At 39.2% G+C, this 16,562-nt stretch overlaps 1 protein-coding gene across 3 annotated transcripts in view; it reads left to right on the forward strand.

The window, feature by feature from the left end:
• LOC109030170 (venom allergen 5.02) overlaps nt 1-16,090 on the forward strand; it is a 34,290-nt gene extending 18,200 nt beyond the window's left edge. For all 3 annotated transcript variants that reach the window (XM_019041000.2, XM_072295956.1, XM_072295955.1), the window contains exons 3-6: nt 5,087-5,233; nt 8,093-8,222; nt 10,599-10,688; nt 12,744-16,090. In XM_019041000.2, coding sequence (XP_018896545.2) covers nt 5,087-5,233; nt 8,093-8,222; nt 10,599-10,688; nt 12,744-12,964 — 588 coding nt within the window. In that variant the 3' untranslated portion in view covers nt 12,965-16,090. The remainder of the gene's footprint in view (nt 1-5,086; nt 5,234-8,092; nt 8,223-10,598; nt 10,689-12,743) is intronic.
• The last annotated feature ends 472 nt before the right edge of the window (nt 16,091-16,562 follow it).

Below are 16,562 nucleotides of genomic sequence, written 5' to 3' on the forward strand. Positions count from 1 at the left end.
TGCGGTATAATTATCTCTGAAAATTCCCCGATTTTCCGGCAGAATACAATGTTATAGCGGTGAGTTTCACCCTAAAATGGCAGCACTGAGCGAGGAGGCGGCTTCCGTGCGGCGCGCGATGTCGATGCGGATGCCATCCGATGGAGATCTGACCTCGAGGATCACAACCCTAAAATCAGAACCCGCGGCTCGCCGACTAAACATTTTCCCGACATGCGATTTCCGTAGTTTTAGAAGGAATTTCATCACGAATAATTAAAATGCATTACATTGCGAACACACCGGCGCGTTCTCGGGGATGTTAAACCTCGGTGACTTTAACGGGTGTGCGCTGTTACGGATATTGACGGTGAAACTCTCAAACCCCGTATTATACGGGGTTTGGGAGTGGCGGAGGGTGCTTTGCGATGTAACGATTGAGCTGTCATTTAACCCTATGGGAAAACATCGATAAACAGGGTGTTCGCAACGAACATCTTAATAATCGATTCTTTACCATATCTTCAAATGGGGAAATATCGATAGTCGATCATTTACGCCACGCCACTGCACGTATCTCGGTTTGCGACGCATAAATACTTCTTGTCATACTTTATTTGTACATGAAGAACTATTCAGCGTCACCTCTTAAAAATGTTCGTGATTTTTTTACTCCGAACAAGGAAAATTCTATGGAAAGTTCGACGTTAGTTTATTCTCCTTAAAAAAATCCCATGAGAGTAGAGATTGTTAAGAACCGCAAGCGAGGTGCGTGATTTGGAAGTTTCACCTTTCACCATCGATGCTCGATGTGTATTTCGATACTTACAAGAAATTTTGGTGTTAATTTTACAAAATTTTCAATTTTTATTCTTTTCAGACACAGACAAGAGGAAAATAAAATTTTGAGGAGATAAACGTTGAATACACATTTATTGGTGCAGGCCAGTAGTTTATTTTATGAAGATGCTGGAAAAAGAAATTTAAAGGTGATAAACACAAATTTAAAAAATTGAGAAACTTCATATTTGCATTCAAAATTTTGAAGTGAGGGCCTCCTCCTCTATGCTGGGAGGTATTTTCCAGACTCCAGAATAAATGGAATCGAGTATTATCACCCCTGAATTCATAATTTCCTCTCATTGAAGTTTGAGGCTCCCATTTTCCTAAACCATACTGTACGTATAGTATGAAATCATGAGGGTAGCGTGTCACGCTAATCCTGTTACAAACTGTTTCGCCTCCCTCTCCGACTTCCTCCAACTTCACTTCCGCTCCACCTTTTCTCCGGTTCCCGATTCCCCTCAATTTTACCTAATTTAACTACCTAATTTTAATTCATTAATTATATTATTATTTTTTATAGTTTTAACCTAATTTTACCTAATGAAACCACCAGTTTAAATTCGTACTCCATTGAACCCAGCTTCCCCTTTCTCTTGCATTTGCAATGACGAATAATAAAATTAGAGACGCAGCCGTTATCTTATAAATCCCTAAATCATGGAAAAATTTCTAAAAACCAAAATTTTTTACAAAAAATTTCTTGAGTGTAAATAAAAGAAGGTTCAAAACTTCGGCTACTCTTGAATTCACCCACTGGAAAAAAAACACATTAGATCTAGAGTCCAGACTCTTGAAAACATTGATAAGAAAAAATACTCTTGATTCAATCGGATTTTTGCTTGAATCAAAACGAAATCCGCTTCAATTAAGAGGCTTGGTTCTTGATTTGAGCTAGATTCTGATTGAATCAAGAGTTTTTCTTGTCGATGTTTTTAAGAGTCTGGACTCTAGATCCAATGTGTTTTTTTTTTCCAGTGCTCTCATTACATATTCGCGTGGGTGTTCTCGCAGGACATCGCTGCGTTCATGAGCACTGATGAGAACACCGGCCTCGGTTGAAATCTCGCGGGCGAGCACGCTTGTTTGGGTTCGGGGATCTTCTGCCGTATTAAAATCGAGTGGGTCGCGTCACGAATGAAATTTCACGAGTGAAAGGGCTCGAGGACCCAGCGACGACGATAAAAATGCTCCGGGCGAACGTTAACTTCACCCGTGCGAAGAATCGAGCATTTGCGGAACAAGATTAGAACCAGACGAGACGGAGGGCCGAAGGGGAAGGGTTGCGGGCGGAAGCGGAAATGGGGTCGGATTTGGAAGTCGGGAAGAGCACTCGGCGCGGTGCGGTGCAGAGGTGAATATTTTGAATGCACCGAAGGGGCAGGGGAACGGGGGGGGGGGGGGGGGGGGGGGGTTCGGGGCACGCGGTAATCACTCGGAGGAAAACAAACGAATATCAGGAAACGACCCGACTCAGAGATCTTTCCAATGCGCTTTCTCCCCCCCCCCCCCCCCCACCCATCCTCCAAAAATTACGTCAAGCAGATTGTGCATGCTTAATACAAGTGCAAGATTGGAGGGACGTGACAGGCGCTAGTCTGGCGTGCTAAGGAAGAACGCCGTATGAACATTCGAGAGTTGCCAAATTTCCTTCGATTGAATGTTTATTTTTGAGGAAAGCTATGAATATTTTGCTTTGAAATTTTCAGGGACTTCAGGTGAAATTGCGAGAAAAATTATCTGAAAAATTCGAAGAAAAATATTCATAATTTTACCAGAAAATTCGTGTTTTATCAAAGGAAATTTGGCAACGCCCGAAGATTCATACGGTGTTTTTCCTTAGCACGGCACAAGCTAGACGATCCAAAAGCGCTTCGATGGATATGGAACGATACCGCGTATCTGCAAACTAACGATTTTACAGGACGAAGCAAGGAGACAGCCTCTCCGAGTTTGGTAGCAGAAAATTCAGGAGACTGCGCTGCACTAATGATGGATCCAACTCCAATTAGACCCGAAACGCCTCTGCAGTTGTCTTCCTGAATGGTCGTAATTGAATCGGCTCATGTGAAAACGTCCGTTGTCCAATACAGGGTTTCATAACTGTAGTGGTTTCTTTTGCCCCACGTCACTAATGAATAAGATAGATCTCTTTTGTGAACGTTTAATTATACTTAGGAGATCATTTATAAAATTGTTCTACATTCCTAACGTCTCGAACCATCTTGTGTCTTTAAGTTACAACGAAATCGTCCACTCAAATTCTGACACACTGTAATGGACATCGGACGTTTTTGCATACGCCGCGCCGATGCAATTAGTGTTGCACCAAACAGCGTATTTTCTTGAGGGAAAATTGTGCTCCCAGAAGCGGACTGGCTCCACGTAGCGGCCCAGGAAATCAGCAACAGACCAGCCCATCGTAGTGCCGGCCGCGGTGGACTCACTCCGCCCCCCCATAATTTTTTGAGATTAGCCGTAGGCGTACTTAGGTCATTTTGCAAAAATTGCCGAAGTTACGTTAGATTGCTAGAGCTTATTCTTGTGTGAATGTGATGCCGAGAATATCTCCCGGAAATTTTGCCACATTTGTGTTAAAAAATTTCCACTTCCCATCTTGGAGGTTAAGTTAGTTCAGCGTTCTCCGGACGATAGAACTGAACAGCATTTCAACCTGAAAAATGTCCACTCGTAAATTATATTTTCACCGGAAAAAATACAGGATCGCAAAATCTTTACAATCCGGTGATCCTAGGATTGCAAGCTCGCGGTGTCCACTAATCGGAAATAGTACACCGTGCGACACCAAGACAATATACGCCTTTTTCAACAATTTGAACGCGCACCGGCGCGGCGCACCGTGGTACACGCGCAATGCATGAAGTATCCTGCGGTCTTGTATGGCGCTGTGCGTTTCGAGCCGTGCGCGCCAGCCGCCACTGCCGCTAGCCTCGCGCCGGCCGCACTGTGTTTGATGCGATTACTCAAACTTGCCGTGTCGGGGGTTTTCAACTTTAATAAAAGTTGGAATTCTTGTCATTACACATGATAAAACATTACATGAACCCAACTAATTTTCTCCTCTACATTTACATATTTTCATAAAGAGAAGCCAGAATTTTGTATTTGTTTTGTTCTTATGACTTCGCCTTATGATCATCTCGCAAATCACGTGAATTTAAAAGGAGAAACATTGAATTAAATCACTCAAATAAAACAAAACGTCGGAGTCGTATCAACAACAATAAACATGAAGTTTTTCTTGACTCCCACGATTGCTTCACAAATTATCTAACATCATGAATTTAGAAGGAAACACACCGAAATTTCTCAAATTAAAAAAAACGTCCGAGTTGCGTCAACAACAGTGAACAAAAAACAGCTGATGATGAGTAAGGTTTAGTTCTTAATTCATGATCTGTGTCGACGCAGCCCGCGTTAATCGAGCGATTACACTGACTTGTTATATTATCTAATCTCCATAAAAGTTTCTAAGAATATTTTTGATTGAATAAAAAACAGTTATACAGATAATTACTTTGAAAAAAAAAAATCCAAAATTGTTCTTTTTCATGAAAATAAGACGTGAGCGAAGATGCTTGTAACGTCGCGACCAAAGAAAAGTCTTTTTCAAATTCTGTCATCATACTTTAGAAACTAAATTATTAGTGCTCCAATTAGCTTCTTCCCTCGGCATTGAGATGTCCAGTTTTCTGGATTTTGACGCACGTCGGCAACATTCCCAACTTACTGTGTATGAGAAGTAATAACTTCATCATGCTTGTACTTTTAAGATTAAATTTGCAATTTTTTCATACGTTTCAGCGTCATTACAGCGCTCCCATGCGGAATTAGAAACAACTAGTAACATCTTGCGTATTTTATACTGTAGAATACGGCAAAGTCTCTAATTGGACTGCATTTTGCAATTTTGAACTATAAATTCTGGCTCTTCTGGAAAAACACTTATGTGCTTAGGGAGACTAATGGCACATACGTTGTTTTTAAACCGGGCTAGAATCTATAGGTCCAAATTCCAAAATGTAGTCCAATTCATTTTCGCCAAAATTGCCAATTAAGCAATTCCTTAGCGCTAGACACAGGAAAAAAGAAACCGGCAATATCCGCACCCCGAAGGTGTACCTCATACAAAATCACCTGCGGAAAATGAGTGACTTCTCAGTTGGGTGTAGGGCTCCGGGCTCCTAGAAAAAGAGGTGTTAAGCCATCATTGCAATGTAGATTTCTTTTTATCTGATTGCAGATAATTGGGAACAAACCAAACATCATCTGTGAGAAGGATGAATTAAGGACAGCCTGGAACGATAGTGATTTTATAGCTGAGTGCCTTTGCTGGCACAATGTCTACAGATTTCAGCACCGAGTCCCACCGCTTCAAATGTCTCCGCAGGTAAGGTTTATACGAAAGTAAGAGAGACAACACTTTACCTATTGTAGCACCTGGAAGGTGCTTCGACCACATCCTTGAAAAAAAAATTACTCTTGTCAATGCAGTTAAAAATACCAAAGTGGAAAAAAATGCTCGACCGAAGTCGTAACTTTTTTAATTTTCAAGTCGGTAGGTCCGGTTTGGAATGTGTTATTTATCATGTTAAGAGGGAATTTCATTTTGGGAGATTACGACTCTTAATCCCCACAAGAGTTTTCAGGAGGGAAATACCCTCCAGAAATATCGATAGTATCCAATGGTGAACTTTTTATTGTGATTGATTGCTAAAAGCACAAGAAAAAAGCTAACTGGGGACAAATTGGACGTATTTCTGCCAAACTGAACTATGCGCATTATGACGTGAGCCGGGAGCCCTGTTATGCACACAAGCTTATGGGTCTCTGGGCTCATGTCTTAATGCACATAGTTCCATTTGATAGAAATACGTCCAATTGTAAGTCTTCGTAAGTGTCGACTTCAAAACAGTTGCCGCTCAAAGTTTTGAAAAATGCAACTTTTTTAATGCACCATTTTGACTTTTTAAATTAAGGGAAGGGACACTTCTCTCCTCTGCAATATAAAAAAAATATAGAATAGGTAATTAAAGCAACGATAGGGTTGAAATAAAAGTCGATCGAGCTGGAGGTAGGTCTCCTTTAAATTGCTTGTCCGACCGAGAATGAGATCAAAGAGAAAACAGTCAAAGTTACTTGAAAACTTAATTCAGCCAACACAGAAACGGAGTCGTGAGAGGACTGCCGAGTGAAAATTAGAGAGGTAATGAGAGGAAATTGGCTACCATCACGGATAATAAAATTCATGAGCTTCCTTTGAGAGAAAGAAAGGGCTCGTTCTTTACTCAACTAGTGTTACCAACTGTCTGAATCAATTTCTCGAAAATTCTCCGGAGGATTCTTCATTCGACCTCAAAACCATTCTACAAATAGTTGCTGATTCTTGCGCTAAGCTCTGTCGAACGGAGAGAGGAGGGGGGAGGGCGGCTACTTTTTCCCCCCTCTCTAAGTTTTTGCAAGTGAGGACATAAACGACTTCTCTCTACTGAGGCCTTCTGTAAATTGAAGATGCAGACATCGAGAAAAACGGCACTTTCAGTCTAAAAATAATTTAGAATCCCACGGCTCGCATGAAATTTATACTAATGCATGGCGTGTTAAAACTGAAAATTTAATTAAAAAAAAGTGGATTTTTTTTCAGTGAATTTGTCCTGAAAACGAGTTTCTTTATCTTGCGCCCAAAACCACAAATAGTTCAATTTTTCTTACAAATGCCTCCGACGTATTTTTAGTAAGTAGAGCCTCAATAATGTAAGATTTTATTTTGCTCATTGGGTGAAAAATACATGGAGGGTAAGAAAAGGGGTAATTTGAAATTTTCAAAAGGACCCTGATAAAGAGACCGCCAACCTTTTTTAATTAAAAAAAAAACAGGAAATAATCATACTCGTTCAGAAAATACAGTCATTCTCTTATTGCCCATGATGGGTTTTTTTTTTTTGGTCGCTTATCCTCGAGAATTCCAGACTCCAACTTCTATAAAAGAAACCTGTCCTTCGACATCATGAAATTTCGTTCACGGAGGCCTACATGGTATAGTAAAAAAAAACTTCTATAAAAGAAACCTGTCCTTCGACATCATGGACTTTCGTTCACGAGGGCCTACATGGTATCGTAAAAAAAACTCCCCGAAAAGTTGTGAGAAAAATTGAGAAATAATGAAAAATACTCAAAAAATGTTACGCAAAATGTCATTTCAGTTTTTATAATGGAATGGGGTAGAGTTTTGAAGCCTTGGGATGTTGATAATTTTCCCGACATTGTACAATTTCAATTTTTTCTGTAGATTTGCAGTTATAGGAAGCGAACATTTCGTTTAAAAACCAAAGTAGGAAAATAGAAAAAGAAACAAATTTAACCAACAGACGTCCAGCACAGATTTATTTTCTTTTTCTCTCGTAAAAATGTCTATACTTTAAATTCACGAAATTCTAAAACATTTCCTGATAGCCTAAACTATTATCCGAGTTTGTGCTACCAGGAGCACGGAACAAAAAAACAAAAAACGAAAAAAAACAAAACAAAGTAAACTCTCAGCGCAGAGCATATCATCATTGATTGAGGAATGATGCGACGTTGATGAAAGCGGCAAAGCGCTTTGATACAAATATTCGTGCTTTATGGATGTCCATGTTGCATACGCAAAAATTGAAGGCACTTTGAAGCTCTTTCTATCTCACGCCCTGTGCAACTACACGGGTCGCAAAGCTCTTCATCTAGGATCTTGTGATTTTGTGAGGAAGCTATATTTGTAGATGAATCTTGGTTACTGCATGTAAGTTGGTATTTTTGCTGTACATGGCTGTCCGCGGGAAAAAGTACCTAAGGGTACAGAAGCAAATATTAAGGTGATTCTCGTCGCATTCATTCGAAAAATCGAAGCACGTAGAGTTTTTCGACGGGAACTGCTCTCTATTGTACATACTTCCAAGAATAAGTTTCTGGCGGTAATTTTCCTATTTGCATCGATAGAAGACGTGGATTTCCGTTTCAATCCGAAGATTTTTAGCCCCATACGAGAGCAGCTTAAAACCAAAATTAGGTCTTTCTTCAATAGATTTAAAACGACACAACTCCCGGTTGTTTTGGCCATGCGTTTGTGAGACACTTTTCGAAGCATTGACTTCACAATATTTTCGTAAAATATTCCGATATCAGAGTTCGTATTCTGAGAAAAAGTCATACTCACTAGTCATGGACAATTCTGAAATCGGGGCCAATAAAATGATTTTCTTCGTTTTTCCAGCTCTGTGAAAAAGCTCAAGCTTGGGCCAACCACCTCGCTCACACGGACAGCTTTTTCTATCGAATCGATCGGGATGTTGGTCAAAACTTATTCTATCGCCTGACAAATGCCTTAGAAAGTGACGTCACAGGTACGTTATGCAGTTTTAAGCAGGTATTTGTACTAAATGAGATTTGTCAGTCAAGCAGACGATTCAACTTTAGTGGCTTGGAGGACAAGGCATATAAGTGCAGTATTTCCTATTTCGAGAAATACGTGTTTGAAGTTGTGAAATTACGTGATCCGTATGGCGGAAAGAAATTTCAAACTGACTTTTTGACGCTTCAACATCTGAGTTTGGGAGCGAATTTTTCACAGAAAATGCATTAACTAACATTAGTTTTACGTGAAATCGTTATTATCTCGATTTTTTCAAAAACTGCATTTATGCTCCTTGTCCTCTAAGCCCCTTAAATATACAAGATTTACAAGAAATATCTAGAACACTCATAGAAGTTAAAAAATTAAAGTTAAAAATTAGATGTAACATAAATTTTGTATGGATTTTATTCATAAGATATAATTTTAAAAATAATAATAAGTGAATCAATTCATATAGTAGTAATTTATATATATTTACCTGGTGACCGCTTCGCGATTACGGCGCTACCGCTCAGGCGGTATGCATTACGCACCACGCCGCACAGTGGATCGAGTCAATAAAAGAGTTCGGACAAAATTTGGAAACTTTAAACGCTTTTAACTTCGTCTCTACAAAACGCTGAGGTTCTAAAAGTGGTACCATTGGTTTCCTCGTAAAATTTTCTTCGAAAAGCACCCCTCGAAATATGAAATGTGACTGAATAAACATCAAAATTTGCAGTTTTAGTCAAAATTTTTATGTCCAACCTCTCTAATTGACTCGATCCACTGTGCGCCGTTACGCTTACGATTTTACATCATAGAGTAAGATAAGATATTGCCAATGATAGCAACTATTATTTACTCTTTAAAAATAGTTTGTATCTCCCATGGAGTTTCGCAAAACGTCATACATTTAAGCGCATCTTAACACCCGTGTATTTGGACTCCGATTAACTTGCTGACCGATGCAAGAAATAAAATACAATGGACGGAAAAAGTTGAGGAAAGTTTGCCTCGCAGAAACGGCGATCTAAATTGCGCGCTTTTCTTTTACCCCAATTTCTCGAACTCCCACTTTCTAATGGCTTACCCTAATTCGAGATAAACTTCGTCGTGGGGTTTTAACGTAAATTTATCTCCCTTCTCGGATAAAATGTTTCCAGTAGGTGATGTGAGTGTTTTCTTTCCACACAGCGCTTGTAGCTCTATATGTATACCCACATCTCCATGCAGTTTAATGTTCTTCTCGAATTCTGTCGCAACAGCGCCTTGGATTTCTAGGAATTTATCTCCCTAGTAAAAATGAGGCAGCCTGACGTCAGACTGTTTCATAAACCATAAACCACCCTGAGTCTGACTGATTCAGGCTGACATCAGTCAGACTCGGGGTAGTTTATAGACACGTAGCCCGTCGTCAGACGTATTCACTTTTATTAGGGTAGGGACTAGGGTGAGATTTATTCAGTGCTATGCTTGAACAAGTGTACATTGTTATGGATTTAATTAAATTATTTAAAAAATTGAATAATTCGGGTACCGCTGATATTCCTATATGCGCACTGAGCAACCTAATAATACGGACAGACATGGTCAATGTCTAAGTTATGGAAGCTTAGCGCTGGTTATATGTAACCACTTTTTACGGCCAAACTCCAGCAAGCTTTATTTGCAGCGTGGCAGATTCCTTGTAAAATTATATCATAAAATGGCATCTACTCACTTTCTACTTTTATATTTTTCATGATTAGAAAATGCTTTGCCGTATATTGAATTGCCTCTTTGAAATTTAATAATTTTGAATTTGAATTCAAATATTGCACGTATTAATTGAGTCTTTGGTTTGTAGTTTTGACGAGATTGATCAAAGTAGACTATAATAGAGGTTTACAAGTATACAGCTGCTCAGATGTTAACAAGCATATCAAATTTTCTGTTTCTGCTACATGGTGACTATATCCATTAATTGGGCCGCATTTTGCAATTAGGAACGAAAATTTCTAGATCATTCGTAAAAACACTTATATGCATTGGGGAACTAATGTTACATACGTTGTTTCTGAAATGAGCCCGATTTTGTAGTCTCGAATGGCAAAAAGTAGTCCAATTGCGATTAATGACGTTACGCACATCATGGCGGCTCATGAGCCTCCTTTATCAACATATGCGTTGCTTCCCACTTAACCTCTTACTTAGGCACCATTTCATTCCGACAATTTCGGATTAAAATCGTAAAACAAAGTAGTGAAAAATGACACGAAGGAGCAAATATTTTGTGTTAGTGAATTATCACTTGAACATTTCAAAGGTCTACTTATCTACATAAATAAATCCACGCAAAAGATATTTTATACCTTCTTGCTCGATTCGTGATTTTTTTTTGCAGGTCAAGAAGTTTCGAGTTATTGGTACAGTGCTGTTAAACAGTACGATTTCAGTAAAGAGCCGGACGTATTGCATGCGAACGTAAACGCAGGTACGCTCTTAGCAAAATAATGTTTAATATTAATTTTTTATTCAATTTGTTTGTGCAAGGAAAAGAAGCAAATGGTTGAGAAGACGAAAGGAGTTGACCCAAAAATTGCTTCAGAGGACTGTGAATATTGCTTCCCACTTTTAAGACCGATATATTCCTCGTCAAAGACCAAAAAAAGAGATAAATACCGATAAAAATATTATACTACCTCATCTTGTTACTCAAAACTTTTCCGCTCATGCAAAAAAGCAAGAGAAACGAAGAGGGTATTGAACCATAAGTTAAGAAAGTCCTTATTTGAAACCATCGTTGTCTCTGATGCAGCCTGAGAATTTTTCACGACCCTCAGTACGTGTATGAGGTCCACGTATCCCCTCTTTCAATGCTGTACGCACTGTGTTAGGCGCAATGCGTGAAGTATTTCTGCAGTCTTATAGGCGCTTCACCGTGTTAGGCGCAATGCGAGAAGTATTCCTGCACTCTTGTAGGCGCTAATATGCGTGTCGCATCATGCGACTCGCATGTCGCACCGACCGGCGCGGCGCGGCGCGGCGAGGCGGCCGCACAATGTTCGGCGAGATTAGAAACGATGATTTGATGCTCTTCCATTTTAATAAGAATAATTCGTTTCCTCAGAATCACCATTTTCAAGATAATTGCAGATTCTGTGAGAAAAGCGCGACCTTTTTGTGTGCAAAATTCGACTTTCTCAGTCGCAGAGAACTACCGCAATATCTCACAAACTGGAAGTCACAAATTAATACTTTCATAGGGCTTCTCTTAGGAAAATATTTGCACTTTATAATAGAAGGTCCGATGACATTTTCCCGTAGGACTGATTGTTTCTTAGATATAAGCGAAAAACCGGTCGCATTTTGGTCCCCCATCTCACCTTTTTGCGAGATGATGGCCTTAGCGCGTGGACAGCCTATTCCGGTAAACTTTTGCTACGTTGCTTTGGTGGCCTATTGCAACATGTTCCCGCAAATAATTCTTCGATACATTGATTTTCCCAGAAAAATGCTAGATTGACTGGACTATTAATATGGTCTGGTGATAGTTATTGCAATATTGAGGACCGTTAAAGTATTATGTGAGCTGCTTAAGGGATTTAGGGACCTAAGCCTGCCTGTAGGATTTTTACGAGGGTATATAGGGGAACTAAGGTCGAGCTCAGTCTTACGTATGCCTCTCACAAAAAAAAATATTTTCCAGTAAAACAAGTTTCTTCAGCTATTTTACAGGTTTCCTCAATACCTTCTGAAAAATTGTGGGCGGGGGGGATTCAAGCCAGTCTTACACGTATTCGGCAGGGGGAGGGGGTGAATTGTTTTCTTAAAAAGGGGAAAAGGGAGGAGGATCAAAAATTCGACGAAATGCCTGACGCAACACTTGAACGGCCCCTCAGCCCCATAGAGAAAAAAAAGGAGGTGTTTTCATTTTGGGCATCTTGGAATTTTTCATAGAGTATCTATAGCTTTGATGACGTCATTGGGTACAGCGACGTTTTTATCCTGTCGATTTTCTTGGAAATGGTGTAATTTAAGGGAAAAAGTCATTCTATAAAAAGTGCTTGAAATTATATAAAGAGTTGATTTAAGTAAAAAAATCGGACATTATGGTCCGTTTTTACAGCGTCAACATAACCCTCAACGAGCGTCTTGTTTACATTGATGACGTAGGTGGGTACAAATCCTCAAGATGCAAACACCTCTTTTTTTTCTCTATGCCTCACCCCCTACGACCGCAATGCTGCCGTGCTAAAGAAGAACGCCGTATGAACATTCGAGAGTTGCCAAATTTCCTTCGATAAAATGTTTATTTTTGAGGCAAATCATGAATATTTTTCCTTGAAATTTGCAGACGCACTCGATTAAATTACAAACAAAATTATCTGAGAAATTTGTAGACAAACATTCAAAAAATTTCCTGAAAATTAGTGATTTGCCAGGAGAAGTTTGACAACGTCTCAGGGCTCATACGGCGTTTTTCCTTAGCACGGCAGAATGGCAGGGTGGGTAGAGAGGGAGACATTAATTATGTTCTTTATTGCAGGACATTTCACTCAGCTAGTTTGGGCCAATACGAGATATCTGGGCGTCGGCAGAGCGCAGAGCAGATCCGGTAAGATCATTGTTGTGGCAAACTACAGCCCCGCGGGAAACACCAGCGGTCAGTTCCAGCAAAACATCTTACCTCCGGTTCTCGATGAAACTGACGGCGTCAGTTTAGGCCGCAATTCTAACCAATCAAAAAATTCTAAAAAATCCGATTAGGAGTAGGTATTCAATCCGCCGTAATCATTTTGGCAAGTCTCATTTCGACCCTGGTGATTTTTCGATTTTGTAGACATCCAAGTTTGATCGGCCGGACTGCAGGAGCGTACTCTATGCGACTGCGGGCACTTTTTGAAAAAAAAAAACTTTATACAACAAAAAAGTCTTATTTTGACCCATAGAACACGCTCCTGCAGTCGGGCCGTTTGACTCTGGATCACCCTGTATTAATAAAATTAGCGCTTAGCTGAATGAATCGATGGCGAACTGTAAAAACACGTACCTCGATTACTTACTCTTCATTTGTATTTTTAGTCTAATTCCATGTGTTCAAAAGAATCGATAAATAGAAAATGACAGGAGAATTTATGACGAAGAGAAAATTACACGAAGATTTAAAAAATGATACGTAAACTGAATGAAAGGATTGTGAGCCAGAGAGAGAGAGGCTTAAATGCATTATGTATTGCAAAGTTTAGCATGACAACTTTTTTTTTATTCGTTGACGGAAATGCATGTTTCACAAGGGAATTCGTCTAATCGCATAGAAAATTAATGCACAAAAAATTAGAAAAGAAAATTTTCATCCGTCTTTGCAGGAATTAAGGAATTCTCAAATCAATGGCTAATAGTTGAAAAATGCGTTTAAAAATTCCAATTATGTTAATATACATATACATACCTATAAAAAACTGACCAAAGCATCTCTTTGAGGTTTTGAATATAACTGAATATTTATGAATATTGAAGGATGTTCAAGGAAAATTTCAAGAATTTGTCGGTTAGGTGCACTATTAAAAAATAAAATATAGGCACAGTGTTCCGACTACGCAATCTGGAATAGCTACGCATTTTTTCACCTCAGCCATCGAAATGATAAAACTTAGCCAGCATTGCAATGCAATTCAGCCCCCTCCGCGTTACCTCTCACCTTTTCTGTCGGTGTCTATTTCCAAAAATGAAATTTGTTATAATTACCAGTATTGCCAATTGAGGTGCGTGTTTTGGTCAAAATAAACGGCAATTTTTTATATCAATTTACATCTAATTGTGAGCTCAAAAGTATAAGTGATGATGTCTTTATTTTAGAAAATTATCTTTATTAGTGGGCATCTTACGATCATTATACGTAACATATGGACGCATTATCATGCAAATATATGGTACCTATCTACGACGCAAAATGTAGGGAGACTCTAACTATTGCATTAATGCATCGTATTTTATAATTGGAGTTACTTATAAGAATACTTTGGGGAAAATTTGATACTCAACTTCTTTGCAAAATTCTCCAAAACTTGCGAATCGTTCGCGATAAGTACCTATACAAAAGAAGTCTACCTAAAGCAAAGGTAAAAACTCCTTGACCTATCTCACTTTCATTAGAATATTGAATGGTTTTTAGTAGCGCTATTTATTTCTTTTTCAAACTAGTATCCCTACATTCTCTCCGGTTTCCTACATGCATATTTCTGAGCGCATACTTCAGAAGAGACCAAAAACAATATTCGCAAGTAACTTCTTGATGCAAAAACATACCATTTGATGCTCTTATAACCATGGCTGTAATCAAAAGTAAGCTCAATTTTGTATGAACGTAAGAATTATAAGTTTGTACTTAAGTTTATTTTAAAGTTGAGGGGCATGGAGGACAAGGCGCATAAGTGCAATTTTTGAAAAAATTGACCATGGTAAAAATTGGCAGTAGAATCTGTGTTCCAAAATACCATAGACCTGAAGCCGGCTGTAAGATTTTCAATAGCTTCTACAGCCGGATGCACAATTTCTTACAGCCTTTTGTAGACGATGGCGATTGAGCAACAGCTAGGCGATAAAGTGTATGCTACATGTTACTAATTACGGATGCTAGGACTTAGTAAGTTTTTGGACTACCGCTCTATTTTTGGGCCGTAGTATCTTGATTTATTTTGCGCGGAAAGCTCCGTACTTTTGAAGTTTTGAAGGATGCCTGCCATTCCTTTTATGTTGGAGCGCCTTCAATTTCGTATGATACTGTGCAATACCTCTGGTGTGGAATAGTTGCTTCAAGCGCCGTGGCACGCTGCGGCGCAGCGCGGCGCGGCGGGCGGGCAACCAGCGCGAAAAGCGCCTTAGCGCCTACAAACCTGACAAGGATACTTCACGCATTGCGCCATGCGTGAAGTATCCCAGTTAGGTTTGTAGGCGCTGGTGCGCGCTTATCGCTGGCAGCACGCCGCTCCGCTCTGTGTTATGCTCCAATATAATCTTGCGGAGTCAGCGTTTTTCAACTCCTGATTTTGAAATGTTTGCACATCCTGTATGGATTATTCTCATTTTAATTGATGAAAAAAAAATATGTATTAAAGGAAAATATAATGTGTGTTTTGTGAATATTATGTTGGCTCCGTATCAAACTTAATGATTTCCAAAGCACACGAATTTCTACACAATTTCTTATGGCCTTTTATAGCCGATGGTGATAAAGTGTAAAGCCCGGCGATAGGAACTATAGCCCAGCTGCATACTTTTTCATCGCTTCGTATAGCCCGGCTGTATGATTTGCTCCGCTTTCTACAGCCAGCTATATGATTTTCTATTGCCTTCTTTAGCCGGCTATAAGAATTCCTATGGTATTTTGAAACGCAGCTCCTATCGCCAATTTTTACCAGGGGAGGTAGGTACCTATTAACGATTTCAAATAAAACTAGTCTTAATGCATACTTTGTGAAAGATTCGCTCCCAAATTCTAATTTCTAAGCATCAAAAAGTCAGTTTGAGCTTTCTTTCCGCTTTAAGGATCCGCGTAATTTCGAAACTTGGAACACGTATTTCTCGAAATAGTCAAAATTGCACATACCTACTTTAACGCCTTGTCCTCCAAGCCCCTCAGTTGTAGTTGCTGTCGTTGTTACGATTATTTTCTCCTGTTACTTACTATGATAACTATTTTGAAATCAACATTAAGGAAACTTCCGTAGTGTAACTTTATGTAATTCCATTGCAATGAAAGAAATTTTTTGATAGTTTACTTCCTTTTTCTATTTTGGCTTTATTCTACTTGCAATTTATCCAATATTCCTTGTTTGATCTCCGCTGCTGTACCTTGTACCGAAAAGTTGCTCAATATATACCCTCGTAATTGAATCATTTACTTATTAATAAATTATCATCCCTCGATGCTTTCATTTCTTCGTGTCTTCTATTCTGCCGTGCTAAGGAAGAACGCCGTATGAGCCTCCAGGCGTTGCCAAATCTCTTTCGATAAATCTTGAAATTTCAGGAATATTTGTAAACTTTTGTCCTCCAATTTTTTGATGAATTTTGTTCGTGATTTGATCTAAGAGTTCTGAAAATTTCAAAGACATTCATCTTTTCTGAGGGGCTCTTTGGCACCATTTGAATGCTCATCCGGCATTCTTCCTTAGCACGACAGTATTTACATCTCAGTGGCGTGGCGTGAATGATCGATTATCGATAGGTCCTCATTGAATCTAGTAAAATATCGATTATTAAGGTGTTCGCTGCGAATACCTTGATAAGCGATCTTTTTCCATAGATTTAAATGGCAGATTAATCGATAGATCGCAGAGGACGCCACGCCACTGTTACATCTATT

The sequence above is a fragment of the Bemisia tabaci genome, chromosome 2 (assembly GCF_918797505.1).
Source record: "Bemisia tabaci chromosome 2, PGI_BMITA_v3".
NCBI lineage: Eukaryota > Metazoa > Arthropoda > Insecta > Hemiptera > Aleyrodidae > Bemisia > Bemisia tabaci.